The sequence below is a fragment of the Heterodontus francisci genome, chromosome 14 (genome assembly GCF_036365525.1).
Source record: "Heterodontus francisci isolate sHetFra1 chromosome 14, sHetFra1.hap1, whole genome shotgun sequence".
NCBI lineage: Eukaryota > Metazoa > Chordata > Chondrichthyes > Heterodontiformes > Heterodontidae > Heterodontus > Heterodontus francisci.
Genome location: NC_090384.1, coordinates 89,510,547 through 89,537,656, shown reverse-complemented (window position 1 = coordinate 89,537,656; position 27,110 = coordinate 89,510,547). Strand labels below are relative to the sequence as shown.

General features: G+C 44.8%; 1 protein-coding gene across 2 annotated transcripts in view; it reads left to right on the top strand.

Moving 5' to 3' along the window:
• Positions 1-27,110, top strand: part of prmt3 (protein arginine methyltransferase 3) — a 291,866-nt gene that overhangs the window by 57,098 nt on the left and 207,658 nt on the right. For both annotated transcript variants that reach the window (XM_068046506.1, XM_068046505.1), the window contains exons 9-10: positions 13,938-14,059; positions 26,367-26,466. In XM_068046506.1, the coding sequence (XP_067902607.1) occupies positions 13,938-14,059; positions 26,367-26,466 (222 nt within the window). The remainder of the gene's footprint in view (positions 1-13,937; positions 14,060-26,366; positions 26,467-27,110) is intronic.

The window sequence follows — 27,110 nt, the reverse complement described above, 5'->3', positions numbered from 1 at the left end:
AAGGCAAAAAAAAAAAGCCATAGAATTATGGATTGAAATTGCGTTCTTTGATGGAAGATCTTTGAATCTTTACTTGATGATATGGAGTGCAGAAGGGAATCTTCGAAATGTATGGGCTTATGATGTTGCTATTTTGGGCAATGTGATCTTCGGAGTAGTTCAAATGAGTGTTTGAAGCAGAATACTTTCATCAGTAAGCATCTGTTAACACCACTAAATTAGATGCAAGGTTGTCAGTGGAAAGGATGATGAATGGAGACGACTGTTTACTGTGGACTTGATAAACAAAGCAGTTGTGTTTTTCCACTGCTGCCTTTTCTGAAAGCACGTTGTGTTAGTGATGTAATAAGGATTCTAAATCCTAGTTTTTGTACATCCTTTTTTCACACATTTGAAGAGTGGGGGATGATGGGGGAAGAAGCTTCTTCTGAATCACTCCAGACAGATTCAGTGCAGTTTTAGACTAGAAGAGAGAGGAAGGAAAATGCATATGCTATTAGTGTGAGATGAGGCCTGAATTTATTCTATGAGAACACCTTTTGCTCTTGGGATAATTTTAAGTATTTCAAATTCTGAAGTCCACTATAGATTCACCATTCCGGTTGGAAGCCAAGTCAGTTGTCCAAGATGTTTCCCAGGGACGTTCAGAGTTTGTTGATGTATTTAAAAGTTTATAATAATTTTTCAAAGTTTATAAAAGTTTTAAAAAGTGCTCAAAGGGTTTAAAAGTATTTAAAATCATAATAAAACGACCACCTGCCTTTGAGCTGAATACTGACCTCCAGGGTCGTGTCTTCAACTCTGACATCATTGGGGGCATGGCCTTGCTGGCAATGAGCCACACTGATCACTTCAAGGTTGAACCATGCTGCAGTAAGAAGTTTAAGTTCTTGCTGCAGCCTAGGAACCGGGTAACTTCGTATTTCTTTGTGCAGTCAGCGGCAAATGCCGTTGCTTTGTGCTGACCGCAAAATCTGGTCCATTGCCTCACCTCACCCTCAAATACTGGCATTTAGCACTGCTGCAGGCCTCACACCCACATCTCACAGCCTGCGCACACTGCCAGCTATTCAACTGTGTCAGACACATCACCCAGTCACATTGCACCACACTCACTGATACAGTTCCCTTTCTCTTGCAGGACAAGTTGGCCCATAATCAGAGGCAGCAGCATCTAACCAGTATGGGCGGATTCGGCTGCATGTTCTCCCTCCTGTAGAGGGGCAGAATTAGTAGTTGTCGGTGTGGCCATGACTGTGGCTATGGCTAGTGGCAAGCATGATGGTATGTTCCTGCTGAATCCACCTTCTCACATTCCATTTCCCCCTCATCCCAGTATTTCTTCTGATTTACAAGCTGCAGATGGTGCAAGCATACACCTCTTGCATTCCTGCCCCCACCTTCCCTTACCACTACCTTACCCTGGTGGTTTATCCTTTCAGATACCCAAGAACTGCCACCTGATCAACAACCAGTGCAGGAGGAACCAGCGACTGATGAAGTAGAAATGCCATCATTTGATCTCACACTCACAGCCACCAGCTCAGATAGTGGCATTGTGTGAATTTTAGAGGGTGGAATAGAGGCGGGATCTGCATGTGGTGATTCATCGGGTGTGAATGGGCTGCAGCTGGGGTAGGGGAAAGTATAACATGGGTGCCAGCTCGTCAGAGGGCAAGGTCGCACACGAGTTCTGCTGAAGTGGACCCAGATGAGGCCTCTGATGGGGCGGCATACAGAAGAAGGTTGATGGGCATGCACCCAAGAATGCTTGGTGCATTGGCAGCCTAGCTAGAAAGGCTGCTGTCATTGTCGAGGAGCATTGAGGAATCTAGTTCCAACTTGACAAAGGACTTTGCACGGAGCTTGGAGACCATCCTTTCCACCGTGGAAGTGGTGACCAACTCCATGAGACTCGTGGAACCAGCCATGATGCAATACCTGACGGCTAATGCCTCAGCTTCCATTGCAGCACAAGCAGAAGCCACCCAAACTTTGGTTGCTGCCATGGACTCTCATGCTGGCTCAGGCTGCTGCCACCATGGCTGTGGATACCAGTGCTCAAGGGGGCTTGCAGGGTCTCACAGTGGTTCAGCAATCTGTCCTCCCGCAGATTACTAGAATTGCTGAGGCACCACCTGGTAGTAGCTGCATGGTGCACAAACCTGCTGTCCACTTGCAGGATGACAGCATTCGTATTCCCGCTCTGCCAGTGCCCCTGCTGCTGCCAGGCAGCCCAGACTGCTGCCACCAGTGCCAAGGTGGTGCAGTCTGAAGCTGGGCCCTTAAGGCTAAGAGCTGCTCGAGGGTGTCCTGCAAGGCCATCTGCAGTCTTCCCAACTGAAAGTCAGCAGCCTTGCACAAACCATGTTGCAGCCACTGGGCTAGCTGTGCATGGTAGCAACTAGGAGAGGGAAAGACACACTGAAGACAGGCCCTCTGGGAATGCACAAGGGTGATTATTGACATTCATCTGCAATATGGCATGGTGTCATTTATTAATTTGGTTTTGAATGTTTATTTGGTGGCAGCTTTTATTTTTACATTGTGGCCAAGCAGAAGCCAGAATGGTCACTGGCAGAGGGAAGTTCAGGTTTGGGAATATTGTGGGGTTGTGGTTACTGGTTTCTAACTGATGAGTTTGTGCCCAGAAAGGGGCTGTCTAGGTTGCCTCCTCCCTTTCTCTTTCTCCTGTTCCTCCTCATCCTCCTGCTCCTCAGCTATGCACCACATAATTGGTGGCAAGGCTGTCTCTGAGGTTGTGCAGGATGCAGCAAACCACCACAAAAGAGCTCATGGTGTAGGTGGTAGCATATTAGCATGGAGAGAGGATTTGTTAGCCAACAGGAAACAGAGAGTATGGATAAATGGGTCATTTTCGGATGGCAAGCTGTAACTAGTGGAATGCCACAGGGATTGGTGCAGGGCCTTTTTTAAATTCATTCATGGGATGTGGGCGTCGCTGGGTAGGCCAGCATTTATTGCCCATCCCTGGTTGCCCTTGAGAAGGTGGTGGTGAGTTGCCTTCTTGAACCGCTGCAGTCCATGTGGGGTAGGTACACTCACAATGCTGTTAGGAAAGAAGGTCCAGAATTTTGACCCAGCGACAGTGAAGGAACGGCGATATATTTTCAAGTCAAGATGGTGTGTGGCTTGGAGGGGAACTTGCAGGTGGTGGTGTTTCCATGTATTTGCTGCCCTTGTCCTTTTAGTTGGTAGAAGTCATAGGTTTGGAAGGTGCTGTCTAAGGAGCCTTGGTGCATTGCTGCAGTGCATATTGTAGATGGTTTTACACTGCCACTGTGCGTCGGTGGTGGAGGAAGTGAATGTTTGAGAGTGGGGTGCCAATCAAGCAGGCTGCTTTGTCCTGGATGGTGTCGAGTTTCTTGAGTATTATTTGAGCTGCACCCATCCAGGCAAGTGGAGAGTATTCCATCACACTCCTGACTTGTGCCTTGTAGATGGTGAACAGGCTTTGGGGAGTCAGGAGGTGAGTTACTCACCACAGGATTCCTAGCCTCTGACCTGCTCTTGTAGCCACGGTATTTATATGGCTACTCCAGTTCAGTTTCAATGGTAACCAAGGATGTTGATAGTGGGGAATTCAGCAATTGTAATGCCATAGAATGTCAAGGGGAGTTGATTAGATTCTCTCTTGTTGGAGGTGGTCATTGCCTGGCACTTGTGTGGCGCAAATGTTACTTGCCACTTAACAGCCCAAGCCTGGATATTGTCTAGGTCTTGTGAATTTCTACACGGACTGCTTCAGTATTTAAGGAGTTGCAAATGGTGCTGAACATTGTGCAATCATCAGTGAACATCCCCACTTCTGACATGATTGAAGGAAGATCATTGATGAAGCAGCTGAAGATGGTTCGGCCTAGGACACTACCCTGAGGAACTCCTGCAGTGATTTCCTGGGACTGAGATAATTGACCTCCAACAATCACAACCACCTTCCTTTGTGCTAGGTACGACTCCAACCGGCAGAGAGTTTTTCCCCGATTCCCATTGACTCCAGTTTTGCGAGGGCTCCTTGATGCCATACTCAGTCACATGCTGCCTTGATGTCAAGGGCAGTCACTCTCACCTCATCTCTTGAGTTCATTTCTTTTATCCATGTTTGAACCAAGGCTGTCATGAAGCCAGGAGCTGAGTGGCCCTGGCGGAACCTAAACTGAGTGTCACTGAGCAGAGTGCTGCTTGATAGCACTGTCAACGACATCTTCCATCACTTTACTGTTGATCGAGAGTAGACAGATGGGGCAGTAATTGGCCGGGTTGGACTTGTCCTGCTTTATGTGTACAGGTCACACCTGGCAATTTTCAACATTGTTGGGTAGATGCCAGTGTTACAGCTATACTAGAAGAGCGTGGCTAGGGGCTTGGCAAGTTCTGGAGACAGGTCCTCCGTACTATTGCCGGAATGTTGTCAGGGCCCATAGCTTTTGCAGTATCCAGTGTCTTCAGTCGTTTCTTGATATCAAGTGGAGTGAATCGAATTGGCTGAAGCGTAGCATCTGTGATGCTGGGGACTTCAGGAGGAGGGAGGCCAAGATGGATTATCCACTTGGCACTTCTGGCTGAAGATTGTTGCAGATGCTTCAGCCTTATCCTGTGCACTGATGTGCTGGGCTCCCCCATCATTGAGGATGGGGATATTTGTGGAGCCATCTCCTGCAGTTAGTTGTTTAATTGCCCACCACCATTCACAACTAGATATGGCAGGATTGCAGAGTTTAGATGTGATCCGTTGGCTATGAAATCCCTTAGCTGTATCGCATGCTGCTTATGTTGTTTGGCACGCAAGTAGTCCTGTGTTGTAGCTTCACCAAGTTGACACCTCATTGAGGTATGCCTGGTACTGATCCAGGTATGCCCTCCTGCACTCTTCATTGAACCAGGGTTGGTCCCCTGGCTTGATGGTAGTGGTCAAGTGGAGGATATGCCGGGCCATCAGGTTACAGATTATGGTTGAGTACAGTTCTGCTGCTGCTGATGGCCCACAGTGCCTCATGGATGCCCAGTTTTGCATTGCTAGATCTGTTCGAAATCTGTCCCATTTAGCATGATTGTAGTGCCACACAACACGATGGAGGGTATCCTCGAAGTGAAGACGGGACTTTGGCTCCACAAGGACTGTACAGTGGTCACCCCTACCAATGCTGTCATGGACAGATGCATCTGCGGCAGGCAGATTGGTGAGGGCGAGGTCAAGTATATTTTTCCCTTTTGTTGGATCCCTCACCACCTGCTGCAGACCCAGTCTAGCAGCTATGTCCTTTACGACTTGGCCATCTCGGTCAGTAGTGGTGCTACCGTGCTACTCTTGGTGACGGACATTGAAGTCATCCACCCAGAGTATATTCTGCGGCCTTGCCACCCTCAGTGCTTCCTCCATGTGCTGTTCAACATGGAGGACTACCGACTCATCAGCTGAGGGGGTTGGGGGGGTGGGTGGTGGTAGGTGGTAATCAGCAGGAGGTTTCCTTGCCCATGTTTGACCTGATGCTATGAGAATTCATGGGGTCCTGAATCAATGTTGAGGACTCCCAGGGCAACTCCTTCCCGACTGTATACCACTGTGGAACCACCTCTGCTGGGTTTGCCTTGCCGGTGGGACAGGACATACCTGGGGATAGTGATGGTGCCTGGGACATTGTCTGTAAGGTATAATTCTGTGATTATGACTATGTTAGGCTGTTGCCTGACTAGTCTGTGGGACATGTCTCCCAACTTTGGCACAAGCCCCCAGATGTTAGTGAGGAGGACTTTGCATGGTTAACAGGGCTGGGTTTGCCTTGGTCGCCTCCAGTACCTGGTCAATGCTGGGGGGTAATTCCGGTTTCATTCTTTGTTGACTTTGTCATGGTTAGATACACCTGATTGGCTTGCTAAGCCATTTCAGAGGGCATGTAAGAGTCAGCCACATTGCTGTGGGTCTGGTGTCACATGTCGGCCAGACCAGGTAAGGACAGCAGATTTCCTTCCCTAAAGGACATTAGTGAACCAGATGGGTTTTTACAACAATCGACAATGATTTCATGGCCATCATTAGATTAGCTTTTTTAAAAATTCCAGATGAATTCAAATTCCACCTTCTGCTGTGGTGGGATTGGAACCTATGTCTCCAGAGCAATACCCTGGGTCTCTGTGTTACTAGTCCAGTGACAATACCACTACATACTGCCTCAACTATTTACAAGCTATATCAATGACTTGGATGAAGGGACAGAATGTATGATTGCTAAATTTGCTGATAACACAAAGATAAGTAGGAGAGTAAGTTGTCTTCTTTGGCCTCCTTATCTCGAGAGACAATGGGTAAGCGCCTGGAGGTGGTCAGTGGTGTGTGGAGCAGCGCCTGGAGTGGCTATAAAGGCCAATTCTAGAGTGACAGGCTCTTCCACAGGTGCTGCAGAAAAATGTGTTTGTCGAGGCTGTTACACAGTTGGCTCTCCCCTTGCGCTTTTGTCTTTTTTCCTGCCAACTGCTAAGTCTCTTCGACTCACCACACTTTAGCCCAGCTCTGGCGAACGCTGGCAACTGACTCCCACGACTTGTGATCAATGTCACAGGACTTCATGTCGAGTTTGCAGACGTCTTTGAAGCGGAGACATGGACGGCCGGTGGGTCTGATACCAGTGGCGAGCTCGCTGTACAATGTGTCTTTGGGGATCCTGCCATTTTCCATGCGGCTCACATGGCCAAGTCATCTCAAGCGCTGCTGACTCAGTAGTGTGTATAAGCTGGGGATGTTGGCCGCCTCGAGGACTTCTGTGTTGGAGATACGGTCCTGCCACCTGATGCCAAGTATTCTCCGGAGGCAGCGAAGATGGAATGAATTGAGACGTCGCTCTTGGCTGACATACGTTGTCCAGGCCTCGCTGCAATAGAGCAAGGTACTGAGGATACAGGCTTGATACATTCGTACTTTTGTGTTCCATGTCAGTGTGCCATTTTCCCACACTCTCTTGGCTAGTCTGGACATAGCAGTGGAAGCCTTTCCCATGCGCTTGTTGATTTCTGCATCTAGAGACAGGTTACTGGTGATAGTTGAGCCTAGGTAGGTGAACTCTTGAACCACTTCCAGAGCGTGGTCACCGATATTGATGGATGCAGCATTTCTGACGTCCTGCCCCATGATGTTCGTTTTGTTGAGGCTGATGGTTAGGCCAAATTCATTGCAGGCAGCCGCAAACCTGTCAATGAGACTCTGCAGGCACTCTTCAGTGTGAGATGTTAAAGCAGCATCGTCAGCAAAGAGGAGTTCCCTGATGAGGACTTTCCGTACTTTGGACTTCGCTCTTAGACGATAAGTAGGAGAGTAAGTCGTGAAGAGGACATAAAGGGTCTGCAAAGGGATATAGATAGGTTAAGTGAGTGCGCACAAATTTGGCAGATAGAGTATAATGTGGGAAAATGTAAACTTTTCCGTTTTGGCAGGAAGAATAGGAAAGCAGTATGTTATTTAAATGGAGAGAGATTGCAGAACTTGGTGGTACTGAGGGATCTGGGCGTCCTGGTACATGAATCACAAAAGTTTGTATGCAAGTACAGCAAGTGATTAGGAAGGCAGATGAAATGTTATTTATTGCAAGAGGAATCGAGTATAAAAGTAGGGAAGTTTTGCTACAGTTGTCCAGGGCATTGGTGAGACCACATCTGGAGTATTGTGTACAATTTTGGTCTCCTTACTTAAGAAAGGATATAATTGCATTAGAAGCAGCTCAGAGAAGGTTCACTTGACTGATACCTGGGATGAGAGTGTTATCTTATGAGGAAAGGTTGACAGATTGGGTCTGTATCCATTGGAGTTGAGAAGAATGAGAGGCGATCTTATCGAAACATATAAGATCCCGAAGAGACTTGACGGGATGGATGCTGAGAGGATGTTTCCCCTTGTAGGAGAGTCTAGAACTATGGGACACAGTTTAAAAATAAGGAGTCTCCCATTTAAGTCTGAGATGAGAAGACATTTTTTCTCAGAGGGTCATTAGTCTGTGGAATTCTCTTCCTGAGAGAGCAGCGGAGGCAGGGTCATTGAATATTTCTAAGACTGAGTTAGATAGATTCTTGATTGACAAGGGAGTCAAAGGGTATAGGGGGTAGTCGGTGGTCTCCTCCATCACATATTGGGCTCGAGTTTGTGCTGAAGGTTGGACACACGGCACCAGGTCGAAATGATGGGGGAACCCCGCCTCTACCTTTTCTTGCAATTTCTTTTTGATTCAAAGTTTAAGGAGGCAGGATTCCCATCCTGTTAAAGTCTTTAAAGGGACAGGGTCCTGCCTGCAAGAGCTGCCGGCCAATCAGAGGGCCGGAAGCTCAGCAGTTTCAGCAATGCCACCAGGAGTGGCGGCCACTGCCGGTATTGCAGAGGCCTCCGACCCAGGCCCAGCAGTGGAACCCTGGAACATTGGTAGGTGAGGTCGGCTCGCCGGGGCCAGTTTGTAAGGCCCCAATGAGGGGGGGTAGGGGAGGGGGACTCGAGGGGGGGGGGTAAAACTGTTCCCGTTGGAGCCCACAAATTGCTCACGGAGGAGGGACCCCCCACCCAAAGCCCGCAGGGAGGGTGCCTCATTTTACAAGGTGTCCTCGCATGATGGAGGCTCCCCCCTCCCCCACTGCTGGTAAGTTCCCAGAGACAGCGGGAAGAGGCTTTTAATTGGCTGTTAAGAGGCCATAGGAAAATTGCTGGGCAACGGGGAGGCGCATCCCCACCCTCCACCTGTCGCTATACTCGGTGCCCCTCCCGCCTCAGGGGAGCCTGTAAAATCCCAGCCATCAGTGGAAGCATGCCTTCATTATTTGCATGCTGAGCACATGTGTATGGGTTGCCCATTGGAGTCATCAGTCGCGTCATCAATGGACAACTGTTGTTGCTCTGTAGTCACCCTTTTGTTTGCCATAGTGGCTCAAGTGCAGCTGCCACAGAATGAAGCCAGTATGACTGCTGCCAGGTTATCACACATAGACCTGCATGATTCACTGCCTATGGTCGCACACCAGCTGGACATTGAGAGAGTGGACTAGAGACCTGCTTTAGGTCAGGTAAAAGAACCTGACCTGAACACAACCATACCACAGCAGGCCCAAGCCCGACCTGGCCCAAGTCCCTCTGATTTAGCCTCGGGCCCGACCCGACCTGAACCCGCCACTATTCAGCCCGACCCGAGCATGACCCAACCATCTGTTTACTTGCCTTCCTGACACAAAAGCTGCAGCGCATGCGGGAGATGTCATAGTGACATCACTGGCTCACTTGCACAGACTCAGTTTCGTCTCGGACTCCCAGCTCAGGTAAGTTTTTAAAAAATTTTTTTAATACTTATCAGCAGAGTACTTACCGTGTGTGTCTGGCCCAATTTGGCCCAACCCGTCCTGAACCCGACACATGTCGTTGGGTCCCGTCAGGTTCGGGTCGGGTAGCAGGCCTCTACAGTGGACTCCCTTTCAGTTCTGGCATAGGGCAGGGGTTGAATGGACATGTGGTGTTAAAAGGCGATATACATGCAGTCAATGGCACCCTGCACCATGGGGCAACCTGCAGTTCCAGCGAAGCTGGGTGCTTGCTCTGCCTGCTGCTCTCCGTTATGAATGGGTAGTTAATTGAATTCTTGTTTTCAAAACCAAATTTCCCTGTATTTCCCACCGCCTGTCCGTAAACAGATTAGCGATTGAATTTTTCCCTCCCTTAAACCCTGACTAGTAAATGGCTGCAACAACAACACAGTTGTTAAAGTTAAAACAAAGAAAGATGGTTTGTTAACATACACTCTTAAACTCAGGAAGGGGATTAACTTCGCAATGCATGCATACCAACATACAAGGAAAGGTTAAAGGCTTAAAAAAGGCAAGGACATTTACTAAATAGAAAATTATCTTAACTACAAGCTAACATGGATTTCACTTAAAACTAGAGTCCTTTTAAAATATCAAAAAGTCCAAAAAATGGAGATCACTGACTGGAAATGCTGGGTAGGGGAAAAAGTCGTGAAGAATATTCTCTTACAATTTCTTCTTCTGGCACTCTTGCATATAAATGGAGGCAGCTTAATTTGCTGAAGTCACCTTTTTTTCTTCGACTGAGAGAAAAGCTGGCAGAAAGCAGGTTTTTTTTGCTGTTTTTGCAGACTATGGTTTTAATTTTTTTGCTTCTTGCAGACTGTGCCTTAGAGAGTAGTGTGGAGAGCAGCTCCAGGCAGCTGTGACTTCTTGCAAGGAGGTCTCAGGGAGAAGTGTGGCTTCAGGCAGCTGTAGCTTCTGATCTGCACGAGGCAGCTGTGACTTCGGAACAAGCTGAACCCTCAACTGCTGCAGTTTCAGATTCAGGCAGGCTGAATAGAGTGGCTCCTGGGTCCTGTGATTTGGATCCCTTCACGTTGCTGTCCCACCTGACCTCTCTCTTCCATTTTAACATTTGGAATATAGAAGTAAAAACTTAAACATGCTGTGTAAAATGACGGTTGACATTAATACTCAAATGCACAAAGCACAATTTACAGTTGGTTCCCATCTATTCGTGACACTGTCAAGAGTAGAAAGTCTCAGTGACCTACCTTGCAACTGGCTATTGCAAATATCTGCAGCTCCAGCCTGGAAGGAGCCAGACGCGTAAAAGTTCATCACCCTGGTCACCTTCACAGCCACTGCGAATGTGGTCCTTGCCCTGCTCTAAGATTGCAGTTGTTGCTGCATCCGGTGACAAATTACAGTGAGGACATCCTTACTGAATAGCAGATGCCTCCCACATTGTTTCTCACTGAGGTTCAGGTAGCAGAATCACTTCCTAAACAACCTAGACAGGTATAGTGTCCTGCTGAGAGCCCTCCCCCACCACTCTCGTCTCCTCCCTTTTACAGCAGCATGTACTGTTCTGTATGCTTTCTGTTCATTCTCCGAGTCATGGTGTACCCCAAGGGAAATGGTTACTAGTGCACCTGTTTCTGGGAGCATCTGGTTTGTGCAGAAACCTTGAAGTGAGAAAAATCTCCTTCAGCACCTGCCCCGCCACTATAGAAAGCAGCAAACCACTTGTAGAATCGAAGAAATAGCCAGAAGAAATCAACCAGCAACTAACCTAGTAGTTGATGATCCCTTGAAATAGCACCTAAATGGCTCTTCCCGCTCTGAGTGCGTGTTAGAGTCATAGAGTCATTTATGGCATGGAAGGAGGCCATTCAGCCCATCGAGTCCATGTTCAGCTGTACCAGGCTAAGAGAGAGCATCAGCAGGAGCATTGAGCCTCAAAATGGCATAACTGCCTTCAAATCTGCATGTGTTATGATCTGCCTACTCTGCATACTTCCAAGGGTACGTTTGCTGACACCCTCACCAATGTGGCATTTGGTATGCCTCCCTCCCCTTCCCCCCCCACCAAAAGTGTGTGCACAAACCTTATATGCCATTTTGGAGCTCGAGGGCACTCATAATGCCCATAAAAATGGGCACAACCTGTCCCACTTTTATACCTGTAGAGACTTGGAGCAGAGAAGAAGGCCTTGCAATTCATCATGCCTCTGCCGACACTTTGGATAAAGAAGAAAGACTTTCATTTATATAGCGCTGTTCACCACCTCCTAACGTCCCGAAGTACTTTTGAAGGTTAGTCAGTGTTGTAATGTAGGAAATGCAGCAGCCAATTTGCGCACAGCAAGCTCCCACAAACCGCAGTGTGATAATTACCAGGTAATCTGTTTTTGTGGTTTGGGGTTATTCTCATAGGAACCATAGTCATATGAGGTGATCTTGGACAGACCAGCCAGATTGGGGATATGATGGGTGCCTCTTCCTCCTCCTCCTGATGTGCTTGCCATATCCCTGTTGGCAAGGGCCGTGCCCTTGTGATGACCTAATTGTGGAGGATACAGCGGTCCACCATGTATCAGACACCTGCTTCAGCATGTACTGCAGTGTTCTGCAGAGCAGTCCAGACTGTGGAACCGTTGCTTCTGCACCTCATTGGTTTGCTCCAAGATGTTTTTTGGAGCAGTCTGGCTCTTATTTTACACATACTGGCCACATGTGGTTGGGATTGTGGAGCGGAGTCATGAACCACGTGTAAAGATGGTCTGTTTATGAAGTGTCATGGGATGTTTCTTTATAATAAATGCGCTATACAAATCCACATTGTTGCTGTACCAATCAGTGATATGAGGCTGTTCCTTCCATTAATTTTGAAGAATGAAAAGTCTGCTATGATATATATTCATTCAGTATTCTTTTGATGTGAAGCAGTTATTTATTAAAACAGTCTAAGAGAGTACCCTAAGCCGAAAGCATTTCGGGTTTAATGGTAGACATTCATTGTTTTTAATATCTGTGCTTCTAAAATGTATTTGAAAATCCGTTCTTATCTGCTGCATTAGAATGAGCTGAATCAATTTTGAATTGACAGCATTTCCCATGAAGAATACGTGGATGAGCAGAGCTTCTGATAAAAGTCTGCTTGTTACAGTTCAGCGCGATCATAGTAAACGTGATCCCACATTATTAGCTTTATCAATGGTCTCCTATTTACTGGCATCAGAAATCTCAAAGGAACTTTCACTGAAATATCTGAAATTTATGGTCGTACATCATATTAATCCGTTAAACCTAACTAAATCCTACAGCTAAACATCATTTGAATGATGCAGTTCTTGAATTTTTAGCAGTTCTTAAAATTAGGGCTGATTATCCATTTTAAACAATTAGATATTTAAATAAACAAATATTGTATAGCAAGGGTACAATATTCTGTATGTATTTGATCCAGTTTTTTTAGACCCTTGTTTTACACGAGATTGAACATCATTGTGGGGGAAGGGATACTGAGAATTCTAGACCACCTTTGTAGCTGGATGTTATATTGAATGGGAAAAAATAGAATAGCTGTCGTTGATTTCATTAGCACAACAGTCCATTACTGAGCAATATCTAGTCATCAAGGTATATCATGTGATAGTTTATTGTATTAAAATATTAGATTCATTCTGATAATTCTATTAGAAAATATAATTTTCGACCCTATTTTGGTCTCAGCAAGAAAGCAAACTGTTTTGATCTTCTCAAATGTACAGCTGAAGCTATTGGTTTAATGAAAAAAAAATGTTTTTGAATATTCCTGAAGTATTGTTTGCTTTGCATGTTAAAGACCATAACACGTCAGAGATTTTTTTTTTAAACCCTTTTTGGTTCAAAGCAACACGGGGTACTGAATTTTGGGATGGGAAATAAATGATTAATTCCTAAAAATAAAAGAAATCCCTCACATTTCTTTCTCCCTTCCTTCATATCAAATAAAAATGGCCACAAATAATTTAGGAGACCTAACTATCATAAGCTTTTGCTGACATTTTTAGTCTCCTGGTTTGATGGCAAGATAAAAAGAAAGCTGCATTTTATAAAATAAAAAATTGGTGCTCCTCCATTATGCCAAAGTGGGTCTAAAATCACGAGCTGCTGTTTGTACAGATTTCAAATGTAATTGGACCACTTGAACAGCACATCGGGGGGCTGTGTGTTGGTATATTTTTGTTCAATGTCAAGGATCGATTGTTGCACCTGCAATTCCTCAGTTGGAAAGCTCACACGTGTTGCAATGCAATTGGGCTGGGGAGGCGAAATGTTGGGCCCAATCCTGATGTTTCTCCGGTTAGCTCCACTGGAATCCACTGTTGGTGGATGTTGAGTGCCAGCAGAATTGCATTGACTTTTGGAGAATAGCCTGTAAAACCCACTGTGTAGATTCACACAAGAGGGACCTGCCACTGGGTGAGGTACAGGACTGGCATTTAATGGAACCAGAATCTCGTCGTTCATGAGAAGAGGAAAGAAAAAGTGTAATTTTTAAATTACATTTTAAGTTGTGGATACTGTTCCGTAACTGAGATTTTTTTAATACACTTTAGTTACCCTTCAATTGAGCCCTAATGTGTTAAAATTACTTCCAGATAATTTTGGATGTTGGATGTGGAACTGGGATCCTATCCATGTTTGCAGCTAAAGCTGGGGCCAAGCACGTGATTGGAGTTGACCAGTCTGAGATCATTTATCAGGCCATGGATATCGTAAGGTAAAAAGAATTTTGCTGTCTGCTTTCCTTCCCGAGCTTCCACAGCTATTGTTTCAGGCATTGTCCTTAAAATTACTGTTTTAATGAGATCGTTCTTTTGCCTTGAAAGTCAAGCAGGAGACTGATTAGGGATGCTGGGAGAATGAGATAACAGAAAAGGACAGTGATAAGGATCATGCACAGGAAATACATTTTACCAGCTTGAGTAATTATTCTATCCAGTGTAACATTAACTGTCATGATAATGGCATATTCAGGAAGATGAATATGGTGCATGGTGGGGCAGAGAATCATTAAAACTTAGGAGTAGAAGTTGTTTGCTGATTGGATTTCAGTGTTTGCAGCTAAAGATCCACAATAAACAGCACTGAGAGAGAGACAAAACACAGAACTAGTGCTGGTGTGGGTTCATTCCTCGCCACTTCTGCCAAAGGCAGTGAATTAAAAAGATTGCTAACTAAATGAGTTTCATTGACGAAGAACAAAGACTTGCAGTTTAAACAGTACAGGATTATTATCAGATTAGCATGATCTTCAGGATACAGAGGCCAAGTACACCATCAGACTTAGTATTTGGATCCTGGGAAAAACTGTCCTGGTCTGATTACTGTTATTGCAGTATTTGATTTTTGCTTCTAGTGAGATGCTCAAAGTAAAACAGAAATCCAAAGTGGCAGAAGTGCTATGATGTTGCATTCTGTTTACACTTGTACTTTATGCTGTTGGTATGAATTTCGGGTCTGTTCTGTTTAATAAACGAAGTTGTGTGCCCCAGAAATCGCACTGCTGCATTTACAACGCTGCTAATCATTCACTATTCATCTAGTGTGTTTTTTCACCTAATAATTCTGGAGGTTTATCTCTTCGACGTTTCATGGAGGAAGCTGACTATTAGGGAGTTGAATTAATGTCCTGTAATTGCAGTGGTTAACCATCTACTTTCTTCAGTGTTGCATGGGGTTCCTGACTGCCCCCTCCCACTTTATTGTTTCATCACATTGCAACCAATTCCTGGTTGGAAACAGAATAATGGCGTCCTCCCAGGCCTCTGCAAGTGCTGCTGCAGAATTGGCCACCAGATGACGAACATGGTTTGATTCGCATTTTGATTATAGTTTCTCTCATTCTGTAGGAAAAAGCCATTTTCAGGCTCAAGACATCAGTACAGGGGGACGATAATAGCTTTCATTTAATCTCAGCTGCATTGTACGCGGAGATAAGGGAATGAAGAAGAGAGGAGGGCAGAGATGATTCAAACTAAAACAAACCGAATAATTCCAGTGGTTTGAGAGAAAATGGGCTTGCACTAAAGGGCCGTACCATGAGTGATCGAATGTGGCAGAGGCTTTTCATAGGATCATACAGCACACAATGAGGCCATCTGGCCCATCCTGCCTGTACCAGCTCTTTGAAAGAAACATCCCGTTAATCCCACGCCCCTGCTCTTTCCCCATATCCTTGCAATTTTTTTTCCTTTTCAAGTATAATTCCCATTCCTTTTGAACGTTACTATTGAATTTGTTTCCACCACCTTTTTCAGGCAGTGCTTTTGTTGCACCTCACTGCTTTAACATATTTCTCCTCACCTTCCTTCCACTTTATTTGCCTGTCATTTTCTGAGTTCCTGCTCCCGATCAGTGTGTTGCTGATGTGTGCAGTAAAGGCAGAACGTATAAGATTGAGGGGTTCTGATGAAAGGTCACAGACATGAAATGTTAACTCTGCTTCTCTCTCCACAGATGCTGCCAGACCTGCTGAGTATTTCCAGCATTTTCTGTTTTTATTATACAAGAGCCAGTTATCTCATTGCCTTGAAACTGCTGGCAATATTCTGTTTTTGTTTGAATCAGCTCTGCTTTCCCTTTTACCTCATTCCCTACTCCCCATAGACTTAAATTAGATGAATGCTTTTGATCCACCCCACCCCCCCCACCCCCCTGCCCAATGTTCTCACATTTTCGCCCCTCCTCTGTAAAGAAGCTTGAATTTTTTTATTCGTTCATGGGATGTGGGCGTCGCTGGCCAGGCCAGCATTTATTGCCCTTCCCTAATTGCCCTTGAGAAGGTGGTGGTGCCTTCTTGAACTGCTGCAGTCCATGTGGAGTAGGTACACCCACAGTGCTGTTAGGAAGGGAGTTCCAGGATTTTGACCCAATAGAGTGGAAGAATATGAAGACACCAAATACATTTTCGTAGATTCAAACCAGCAAGCAAGTGAAATTAGTAAAAAAAAAAGAGCGAGATCTGAATCTACTTCTTTAAACCTGAGATGGTGGAATGTTTGAGGGTGACCTGCTAATTTTTATATACGCCCCTTTATTCTGAAGTAGGCAGGGAGAGCTAGGTATGCTGTCAGGTTGGAGAAAAATGTCTTTCATTTATAGAGTGCAAATTATTTTCCATGGAAATTACACCATAAATTTTCACTGAGATGCCTTGTGCATCAGTGGGGATGGCCTATCAGGGGAAAACAGCAGCAGCCAGAGCAGTGGCACCACGGCTGGCACTGTTGTTCAGCAGGGAGGGACAAAGCACAGAAGAGCAATAGTTATAGGGGACTCTATAGTCAGGGACACAGATAGGTGCTTCTGTGGATGTGAAAGAGACTCCAGGATGGTATGTTGCCTCCCTGGTGCCAGGGTTAAGGATGTCTCTGAACGGATGGGCATTCTGAAGGGGAGGGTGAACAGCCAGAGGTTGTGGTACACATTGGTACCAATGACATAGGCAGGAAGAGTGACTAGCTCCTACAGGGGGAGTTTAGGGAGTTAGGTAGAAAGTTAAAAGACAGGACCTCTAGGGTTGTAATCTCGGGATTACTCCCTGTGCCACGTGCCAGTGAGGCTAGAAACAGGAAGATAGTGCAGCTAAACACATGGCTGAACAGCTGGTGTAGAAGGGAGGGTTTCAGATATCTGGATCATTGAGATCTCTTCAGGGACAGATGGGACCTGTACAAGAAGGACGGGTTGCATCTAAACTGGAGGGGCACAAATATCCTGGCTGCGAGGTTTGCTAGTGTCACTCGGGAGGGTTTAAACTGGTGTGGCAGGGGGGTGGGAACCAGAGCAGTAGGACAGCAACTGAAATAAATGAGGGGGGACATAGTAAATAAGGCCAGTAAGACTAAGAGGAAGAGCAGGCAGGGAGATGTTGCGGAGCATAGCGGGACTGGTGGTCTGAAGTGCATTTGTTTTGCGAGAAGTATAACAGGTAAGGCAGATGAACTTAGAGCTTGGATTAGTACTTGGAACTATGATGTTGTTGCTATTACAGAGACTTGGTTGAGGGAAGGACAGGATTGGCAGCTGAATGTTCCAGGATTTAAAATCTTCAGGCGGGATAGAGGGGGATGTAAAAGGGATGGGGGAGTTGCATTACTTGTTAAGGAGAATATCACAGCTGTACTGCGGGAGGACACCTCGGAGGGGTCGTGCAGCGAGGCGATATGGGTGGAGCTCAGGAATAGGAAGGGTGCAGTCACGATGTTGGGGGTTTTCTACAGGCCTCCCAACAGCCAGCGGGAGGTAGAGGAGCAGATATGTAGACAGATTTTGGAAAGATGTAAAGGTAACAGGGTTGTAGTGGTGGGTGATTTTAACTTCCCCTATATTGACTGGGACTCACTTAGTGCTAGGAGCTTAGATGGGGCAGAATTTGTAAGGAGCATCCAGGAGGGCTTCTTGAAACAATATGTCGATAGTCCAACTAGGGAAGGGGCCGTACTGGACCTGGTATTGGGGAATGAGCCCGGCCAGGTGGTCGAAATTTCAGCGGGGGAGCATTTCGGGAACAGTGACCATAATTCCATAAGTTTTAAGGTACTTGTGGATAAGGATAAGAGTAGTCCTCGGGTGAAGGTGCTAAATTGGGGGAAGGCTAATTATAACAATATTAGGCAGGAACTGAAGAATTTAGATTGGGGACGGCTGTTTGAGGGTAAATCAACATCTGACATGTGGGAGTCTTTCAAATGTCTGTTGATTAGAATCCAGGACCGGCATGTTCCGGTGAGGAAGAAGGATAAGTTTGGCAAGTTCCGGGAACCTTGGATAACGCGGGATATTGTGAGCCTAGTCAGAAAGAAAAAGGAAGCATTCGTAAGGGCTGGAAGGCTAGGAACAGACGAATCCCTTGAGGAATATAAAGACAGTAGGAAGGAGTCAGGAGGGCTAAAAGGGGTTATGAAAAGTCATTGGCAAACAGGATTAAGGATAATCCCAAGGCTTTTTATACATATATAAAGAGCAAGAGGGTAACCAGGGAAAGGGTTGGCCCACTCAAGGACAGAGAAGGGAATCTATGTGTGGAGCCAGAGGAAATGGGCGAGGTACTAAATGAGTACTTTGCATCAGTATTCACCAAAGAGAAGGACTTGGTGGATGATGAGCCAAGGGAAGGGAGTGTAGATAGTCTCAGTCATCTCATTATCGAAAATGAGGAGGTGTTGGGTGTTTTGCAAAGCATTAAGGTAGATAAGTCCCCAGGGCCTGATGGGATCTACCCCAGAATACTGAGGGAGGCAAGGGAAGAAATTGTTGGGGCCTTGACGGAAATCTTTGCATCCTCATTGGCTACAGGTGAGGTCCCAGAGGACTGGAGAATAGTCAATGTTGTTCCTTTGTTTAAGAAGGGTAGCAAGGATAATCCAGGAAATTAAAGGCCGGTGAGCCTTACATCAGTGTAGAGAAATTATTGGAGAGGATTCTTTGGGACAGGATTTACTCCCATTTGGAAACAAACAAACCTATTAGCGAGAGGCAGCATGGTTTTGTGAAGGGGAGGTCGTGTCTCACTAATTTGATTGAGTTTTATGAGGAAGTGACAAAGATGATTGATGAAGTAAGGGCAGTGGGTGTTATCTATATGGACTTCAGTAAAGCCTTTGACAAGGTCCCTCATGGCAGACTGGTGCAAAAGGTGAAGTCACACGGGATCAGAGGTGAGCAGGCAAGATGGATACAGAACTGGCTCAGTCATAGAAGACAGCGGGTAGCAGTGGAAGGGTGCTTTTCTGAATGGAGGGATGTGACTAGTGGTGTTCCGCAGGGATCAGTGCTGGGACCTTTGCTGTTTGTAGTATATATAAATGATTTGGAGAAAAATGTAGCTGGTCTGATTAATAAGTTTGCGGACGACACAAAGGTTGGTGGAGTTGCGGATAGTGATGAGGATTGTCAGAGGATACAGCAGGATATAGATCGGTTGGAAACTTGGGCGGAGAAATGGCAAATGGTGTTTAATCCGGACAAATGTGAGGCAATGCATTTTGGAAGGTCTAATGCAGGTGGGAAGTATACAGTAAATGGCAGAAACCTTAGGAGTATTGACAGGCAGAGAGATCTGGGCGTACAGGTCCACAGGTCACTGAAAGTGGCAACGCAGGTGGATAAGGTAGTCAAGAAGGCATACGGCATGCTTGCCTTCTTGCCTTGTCGGGGCACAGAGTATAAAAATTGGCAAGTTATGCTGCAGCTGTACAGAACTTTAGTTAGGCGACACTTAGAATATTGCGTGCAATTCTGGTCGCCACACTACCGGAAGGACGTGGAGGCTTTGGAGAGGGTACAGAAGAGGTTTACCAGGATGTTGCCTGGTCTGGAGGGAATTATCTATGAGGAGAGGTTGGATAAACTCGGATTGTTTTCACTGGAACGACGGAGGGGGAGGGGCGACATGATAGAGGTTTACAAAGTTATGAGCGGCATGGACAGAGTGGATAGTCAGAAGCTTTTTCTCAGGGTGGAGGAGTCAGTTACTAGGGGACATAGGTTTAAGGTGAGAGGGGATGTGCGAGGCAAGTTCTTTACACAGAGGGTGGTGAGTGCCTGGAACTTGCTGCCAGGGGAGATGGTGGAAGCAGGTACGATAATGACGTTTAAGAGGCATCTTGACAAATACATGAATAGGATGGGAATAGAGGGATACGGTCCCCGGAAATGCAGAAGCTTTTAGTTTAGGCAGGCATCAAGAGCGGTGCAGGCTTGGAGGGCCGAATGGCCTGTTCCTGTGCTGTACTGTTCTTTGTTCTTATACCATATGCCCATGATTATCAGTGGATTGCCATAAACTATTTGTATGAGTTAGTTAATCTGCTCTATACCCTGTCTTTAATGTATAGATAACAATACACCATTACATCCCCTGTGTTAATGCTTTTGGACAAAATAAAAATGGTCACTGGCCCTGCAACTGCCTCTCTCCAATCCTTTGGCTTGTTTTTGTTCTCTTTGTTATCCTTTTCTCTTCCACTCTTCTTTCTGTCATGAACCTTCGAACATTCATGCTGCTCTGCCTCTCTGCTTATCTCCACTGTTCATCCTTTTTTTAATCACTTTTTTTCTGCCAACTCACCAATTTTCTGTCTCCTCTGTGTGTCTCCCGTTATCTGCTTCTGTACCTTTGCACATTTACTGAATTTTCGGCATGAAAGCCAAAATATCAGAGTTGCAAATCTGAGTCAAGTGGGCAGAGGAATTGGGTTTTGGGGTCCAAGGTGGCAAAGCAATTCAAGTGGTTAAGAATAACTGGTCCAGTCGAGAGCAACTGTCCAGAAGCAGATAGGCTGTGGGATTTGAGACCAGCTAAGGATCCGGGCTTTAGTTTGGGTTAGAGTAGAGTGGGCTCAGAGTGTAACGTTGGTGCGTGAAAATAGTGGAGGCAGTGTAGAATGGGTAAAATTCCCAGGATTGTGGATTAATAGCATGTGAAAGGGAGTGGGATGCGGAACAAGCACGGTGGCTGACAGTTGGAAGGCAAATTGCAACTATTTGATTAGTCTGCAGTATCATATGGTTAGTGTGGACCAATGTTGAAAATTTGCCAAGGAAGAAGATGCAACCCAGGCAATGGTGAAAGAGGAGGTAATTCAGACACTAGAAGGATTTAAAATTGATAAAGAGGATGTATTAAATAAGCTGTCTGTACTTAAAATGGATAAAGAACCAGATAAAGATGCAAGGATACTGAGGGAAGTGAGGGTGGAAATTGCGGAGGCACTGGCCATAATTTTTCAGTCTTCCTTCGACTCGGGGGTGGTGACAGAGGACTGGAGAATTGCAAACGTTACCTTTACACCCTTTTTTGAGCAAAGGTGTAAGCCCAGCAACTACAGGCCAGACAGTTTAACTTCGGTGGTGGGGAAACTTCTAGAAAATATAATTTAGGACAAAATTAATTGTCACATGGACAAATGTTGGTTAATTAAGGAAAGCCAGCATGGATTTCTTAAGGGAAAATCATGTTTAACTAACTTGTTTTTTCGAAGAGGTAGCAGAGAGGGTTGATGAGGGCGATGCTGTTTGTGATGTACATAGACTTTCAAAAGGCATTTGATACAGTGCCACACAACAGACTAGTGAGCAAACTTATAGCTCGTGGAATAAAAGGGACAGTTGCAACATGGATATGGAATTGGCTGAGTGACAGGAAACAAAGAGTCGTGGTTAATGGATGTTTTTTGGGCTGGAGGAAAGTTTGTCATGGAGTTCCGCAGGGGTGAGTGTTGGGTCCCTTGCTTTTCCTTATATATATTAATGACCTAGACCTTGGTGTACAGGGCACAATTTCAAAGTTTGCAGATGATACGAAACTTGGAAGCATTGTGAACTGTTAAGAGGATAATGTAGAACTCCAAAAGGACATAGACAAGTTGGCAGAATGGGCTGTCAGGTGGCAGATGAAGTTCAATGTAGAGAAATGTGAAGTGATTCATTTTATTCGGAAGAACATGGAGAGACAATATAAAATAAAGGGTACAATTCTAATGGGTGTGCAAGAGCAGAGGGACCTGGGTGTATATGTGCATAAGTGATTGAAGGTGGCAGGGCAGGTTGAGAAGGTGGTTAATAAGGCATACAGTATCCTGGGCTTTATTAATAGGGGCATAGAGTACAAGAGCAAGGAAGTCGTGTTGAGCTTGTACAAGACACTAGTGCGGCCTCAGCTGGAGTATTGCATCCAGTTCTGGGTGCCGCACTTTAGGAAAGACGTGAGAGCATTGGAGAGAGTACAGAAAAGATTCACGAGAATGGTTCCAGGGATGAGGATTATGAAGAGGATTATGCAGGGTTATGGGGAGAAGGCAGGGGAATGGAACTGAGGGAATTGCTCTTTCAGAGAGCCAGTGTGGACGCAATGGGCCGAATGGCCTCCTTCTGCACTGTAACAATTCTGTGATTCTGTGAAAATTGAATGGCCTGTGGATCACATGATTAGCATGTTCTAGGTTTACTACAATATTATCCATAGAGTGTTACAGACAAATTCATGACTGTAATTATACAGCTAAATTAACTTTCTTTTTATTATCATGCTTTTGACCACCTGTCCTAATGCGTCCTTTGGCTTGATATAAATTTTTTGTCTGATAATGCTCTGGTGAAGCGCCTTGGGAACTTTTACTACTTTTAAGGTGTAATATGATGCAGATGAAATTTAATGGAGAGATGTGTGAAGTGAGACATTTTGGTAGGAAGAATGAGGAGATGCAATATAAAATAAAGGGCGCATTTCTAAAGGAGGTGCACAAGCAGAGGGACCTGGCTGTGAATGTGCCCAAATCATTGAAGGTGGCAGGGCAGGTTGGGAAAATGGTTAAGGAGGAATAAGAACATAGCAGCAGGAGTGGCCCCTCAAGCCTGCTTCACCATTCAATTGGATCATGGCTGATCTGATTGTGGCCTTAACTCCACTTTCCTGCCTGCCACCTATAATCCTTGACTCCTTTGTAGATCAAAAATCTGTCTAGTTCAGCCTTGAATATATTCAATGACCCAGCCTCCATTGCTATCTGGGGAAGAGAATTCCGAAGATGAATGACTATCTGAGTAAATGTGAGACCCCTTATTTTGAAACTGTGCCCCCCTAGTTATAGATTCCTCCTCGAGGGGAAACATCTTCCTGGCATCTACCTTGTCAAGCCCCCTCAGAATCTTAGACAAATACAGAAAATGCTGGAAATACTCAGCAGGTCAGGCAGCATCGATGGAGAGAAAAATAGTTAACGTTTCAGGTCTGTGACCTTTCATCAAAACCCTTCAGAATCTTATATGTTTCAGTAAGATCACCTCTCATTCTTCCAAACTCCAATGAGTGTAGGCTCAACCTGCTCAACCTTTCCTCATAAGACAGTCCCTTCATCCTAGCAATCAACCTGGTGAACCTTCTCTGAACTGCCTCCAATGCAAGTAAGGAGACCAAAACTGTACACCGTACTCAAGGTGCAGTCTCACCAACGCCCTGTACAGCTGTGGCAAGGCTTCCCTACTTTTATACTCCATTCCCCTTGGAATAAAGGCCAAAATTCCCTTTGCCTTCCTAATTTCTTGCTGTACCTGTATGCCAACTTTTTGTGATTAATGTATGAGGACAGCAGATCCCTCTGTACTGCAGTATTCTGCAGTCTCTCCATTTAAATAATATTCTGCTTTTCTGTCCTTCCCACCAAAGTGGACAACCTCAAATTTTCCCACATTATGCTCTAAGTGCCAAATTTTTGCCTGCTCACTTAACCTATCTGTATCTCATTGCAGACTCTTTGTGTCCTCCTCACCACTCGATTTCCTACGTCTCCTTGTATTGTCAGTAATCTTGGCTACAATACACTCGGTCCCTTCATCCAAGTCAATAATATAGATTGTAAATACGTGACGCCGCAGCACTGATCCTTATGGCACCCCACTAGTTGCAATTTGCCAAACTGAAAATGCCCCATTTATTCCGACTGTCTGTTTTCTGTTAGTTAGCCAGTCGTCTATCCATGCTAATATTTTAGCCCCAACACCATGAGCTCCTACCTAGCGCAGTAACATTTTATGTGGCACATTAGAGTGCCTTATGGAAATCCAAGTATACTACATCTACTGGTTCCCCGTTATCCACCCTGCTTGTTACATCCTCAAAGAACTCTAATAAATTTGTTGAAAATGATTTTCCTTTCACAAAATCATGTTGACTTTGCTTAATTGTGTTATGACTTTTTAAATATCCTGCTACTGCTTCCTTAATAATGGATTCCAGCAGTTTCCCAATGACGGATGTTAGGCTAACTGGTTATAACTTCCTGCTTGCTGTCTCACTCCTTTCTTGAATATAGGTGCTAAATTTGCAGGTTTCCAATCCACTGGGACCCTTCCAGAATCTAGGGAATTTTGGAAGATTACAACCAATGCATCACTATCTCTGTAGCCGCTTCTTTAAAGACTCTAGGATGCAGGCCATCAGGTTCAGGGGACTTGTCAGCCTTTAGTCCCATTAAGTTTTCCTAGTACTTTTTCTCTAGTGAAACTGATTATTTTAAGTTCCTCCCTCCCTTTTGCCTCATGATTTTCTACTGTTCTTGGGATTTTTTTTGTGTCTTTTTCCGTGAAGACAGGTACAAAATAATTGTTATAAATGTCTTTACCATTTCCTTCTTTCCCCTTATTAATTCCCCAGTTTCATCCTCTAAGGGACCAACATTTACTTTAGCTACTCTCTATCTTTTTATATACTTGTAGAAGCTCTTACTGTTGTTTTATTTCTTGCTAGTTTACTCTCATACTCTCATTTCTCCCTCTTTATATCTTTCAGTCATCCTTTAATGGTTTCTACAATTTTCCTAATCTTCTGGTCTATCACTATATGGGACCCTAGGCTTTATATTTCGAGGCATAGAGTCCAAAAGCAAGGAGGTTATGGTGATCCTTTATAAAACACTGGTTTGGCCTCAACTGGAGTATTGTGCCCAATTCTGGGCACCACACTTTAGGAAGGATGTGAAGACATTGAAGTGGATGCAGAAAAGATTTATGAGAATGGTTCCAGGGATGAAAGACGTCAGTGGCATGAATAGAATTGGCCAAGAATAGAGAATAGTGTTATGACCAGGTGAGAAAGAGGTCAAGGGGTCCCTCAGCCTTCACCTGGTCTTACTGTAACAGGGTTTAATTTTAAATACACCGTGTTTTTAGCTCCCCCTTGGTGAATACTTGTTCACCGCTTTCCAATTATAAGGCAAAGCAACCAGCACAAACAGGCTTTCTTGGGTTTAAAGAAGAAAGATTTAAATTTATTAAACTCTAATTCGGTTAACGCCTATGGATACATGACGCGCCCACGCTGTCATGCATATGCGATACACACATGCAGATAGGCTCAGAAAGAGCAGAAGAAAAATAAAGTGGAAAAGTTTGAAGCAATCTCTGAAGAAGGTTTTTTGTGACTGTGCTTCGAGCTCACTGTAGAGTCCTTGATTGTCGGTAGATCTTGCTTTTCATTGGGTCCCTGTATTCTTCTTAAATCTTGTTCACTGTAGGAGACCTTTCTCTCTTGGGATTCGAATGTCTTCAGTAGGTTTTGGAGTTGCGTGAGAAAGAGATGGGAGCAGACAGAGAGACAGGAGGTCTTCTTCTGTCCAGGAGCATTCTGCTTTCTGCAGGCTCTCAGTTCAAACTGTACAATTCAGAAACCCTCAGGTTGCCAAGCAGGTTAATCATGTGACGAACTGGTCTGACCATGTCTTGGCTCTGTGTATTGTATGTCAGGGAATGGTCCTTTGTCCTTTCCAAGCACTGCCTGTTAATATGCAGATTTTTTTTTTTCCAGCCAAAGTCTGGCAGTCCTAATAACAGCCCTTCTCTTCTCAGCAACAATTTGAAATTTAATGTCCATGTCGCAAAATTAATAATGCCTCATCCTTGGAAGGTAGGGGCCTGCATGATAGTAGAATAAAGAGAGGAGATTTGATGGAGGTTTTCAAAATCATGAGAGGTCTGGACAGAGTAGATGGGGAGAAACTATTCCCATTGGTGGAAGGGTCGAGAACCAGAGGACAGTGATTTATGGTGATGGACAAAAGAAGCAGACGTGACATGAGGAAGAACTTTTTACGCGGTGAGAGATTAGAATCTGGAATGCACTGCCTGAGAGTATGGTGGAGGCCGATTCAATCATAGCTTTCAAAAGGGAATTAGATAATTATTTGAAGCGAAAATATTTGCAGGTCGACAGGGAAAAGGTAGGGGAGCAGGACCAGCTGAGCTGCTTTTGTAGAGAACTGGCACTGACATGACGGGATGATTGGCCTCCTTCTGTGCTGTATTCATTGATTCTGTGATTGTGTTTGAATGCAAGTTGTTATTGTTCTATCCACCACAAAAGCATTCTTGGGCAAGTGGCTAAGGACAGACAACAAACTTATGCAGTCGATTGTTAGTGACAGGAAATTGGATTGATGGATTCCAGTGTTAAGTTGCACTCTGTAATAGATCATATATAAAAAAAATTTTTTTTTTTAAAAACAAACTCTTATTATTTATACTACTAGGGAAAATGAATTGGATGGTGTTGTCACACTCATCAGAGGAAGGATAGAGGATGTCGAACTTCCAGTAGATAAAGTGGACATTATTATTTCAGAGTGGATGGTGAGTTTTTAAAAATGTATGGAAGGTTGCCGCAGTGTGAATTTTCCACAGTGTAATTACTTGAACATAGCAACAGTATTTTTGAATTCTGCTTTTTAGGATGATAATTTGTTTTTAAAATCCTTTATAACCATTATAACCATTAAATCCTGTCATAACCATTTCCGTGGTCCATGCTGCCCCAGCCTGGTCATTTCTTTCCACCTGCAAGCAAGTGGTTGGCTCTATTAGTCAACATTTATCCCTCAGCCAATATTACAAAGATCAGATTAATTAGTTATTCTCTCAATGCTGTTCGTGAGACCTCACTCTCCGAGTGCAAATTGGCTGCTTAGTTTGCCTACAAAACAACAGTGGCCACCCTTCAAAAGTAATAAATTGGCTGTAAAGCAGTTTGGGATGTCTTGGCTTAAAGTTGAAGCTCATAGAATTGAAGGCAAATTATTGATCCAGTTACAAAGTCGGCTGAGTAGCAGGAGATGAAGAGGAGGGAGAACGAACAGGTACTCTAATTGGCAGAATGTGACTAGTGATGTGTCGCAATGAACTGTGTTGGGGCCGAAACTATTCACTGCATTTATGAACAACTTAGATGATGGAGTAGGAAGCAACGTATCCAATTTTGCCAATGACACAAAAGTAGG